Genomic DNA, 835 nt, shown 5'->3' on the forward strand with positions numbered 1-835 from the left:
ATCCGAGAATAAAAAATTCCAGACTGAGCAAAATTGACAAGATCATTATCCAATAAAATATACAAATAAAACGTCAATTATGTAGATTGAGGAAAATATCCGATGGATTATGAAGAACGAGTGGTTTTTGAGGAATTATTTTTTAAATTTAAATTTTGCAAGTAAAAATTTGAATAGAAAAATAATTACGAGGGCAGACAGTGCGCAGCCGTTATACCCCAGTCTGGACTAATGACCGCGGCGCCGCAAACGTGTTCTCCATTTTGCCTCAAGGATAACTGGAATAACATGTAATTTAACTGATGAGATTGTAATGTGCTGGGGATTAAAGTGGAAATTCTTCAGATTTGTTGGGGTGAGGGGGCAAACGGTGTGATATTTTCGCGGATTTAATCTCACCATGAAAGGCGCCTCTGCTATGTCCAAATTTATTCCACCCGATATCGATTCACATTCCAGGAATACTGGAAAAAAAAATCAAAAGCTCTCGTCCGTAATTTATTATCAATAATCAATCCAAGAGGAATTAATTTTTGGGAAAAAATTATCCACCAGAACTGTAGAAATTACTGAATTTATAATGATTGTTTAATAATCACAGATGGTTCACTATGAAAATTTGTTTCACCTTTTATTTTTTTTGTGTGGGAAATTCTCGAATTTTCTTTCGATTTTTCCAGGATTTTGACGAGTCCCAGAAAAACGCGAAATATTTGCGTCTTTGGAATTTTTTTTATTAATTCAATTTTGGAATAGAAAATAACAAATTTAGAGAATAATTAATGCCGAGAGTTGTTGGATGGTAATGGCGGAGAATGAGTTGCAAATTTAAATG

The 835-nt window shown here is 33.7% G+C and overlaps 1 protein-coding gene across 1 annotated transcript in view; it reads right to left on the reverse strand.

Annotated features, from left to right (window-relative positions):
* Positions 1 to 458, reverse strand: part of LOC105267530 (trypsin 5G1) — a 1572-nt gene extending 1114 nt beyond the window's left edge. Inside the window, exons 1-2 of the mRNA XM_011306453.1 lie at positions 400 to 458; positions 190 to 278 (exon numbers count right to left, since the gene is read on the reverse strand). Coding sequence (XP_011304755.1) covers positions 190 to 278; positions 400 to 402 — 92 coding nt within the window. The 5' untranslated portion in view covers positions 403 to 458. The remainder of the gene's footprint in view (positions 1 to 189; positions 279 to 399) is intronic.
* Between the last annotated feature and the right edge of the window lie 377 nt (positions 459 to 835).

This window comes from Fopius arisanus, unplaced genomic scaffold (genome assembly GCF_000806365.1).
Source record: "Fopius arisanus strain USDA-PBARC FA_bdor unplaced genomic scaffold, ASM80636v1 scaffold00002, whole genome shotgun sequence".
Taxonomy (NCBI): domain Eukaryota; kingdom Metazoa; phylum Arthropoda; class Insecta; order Hymenoptera; family Braconidae; genus Fopius; species Fopius arisanus.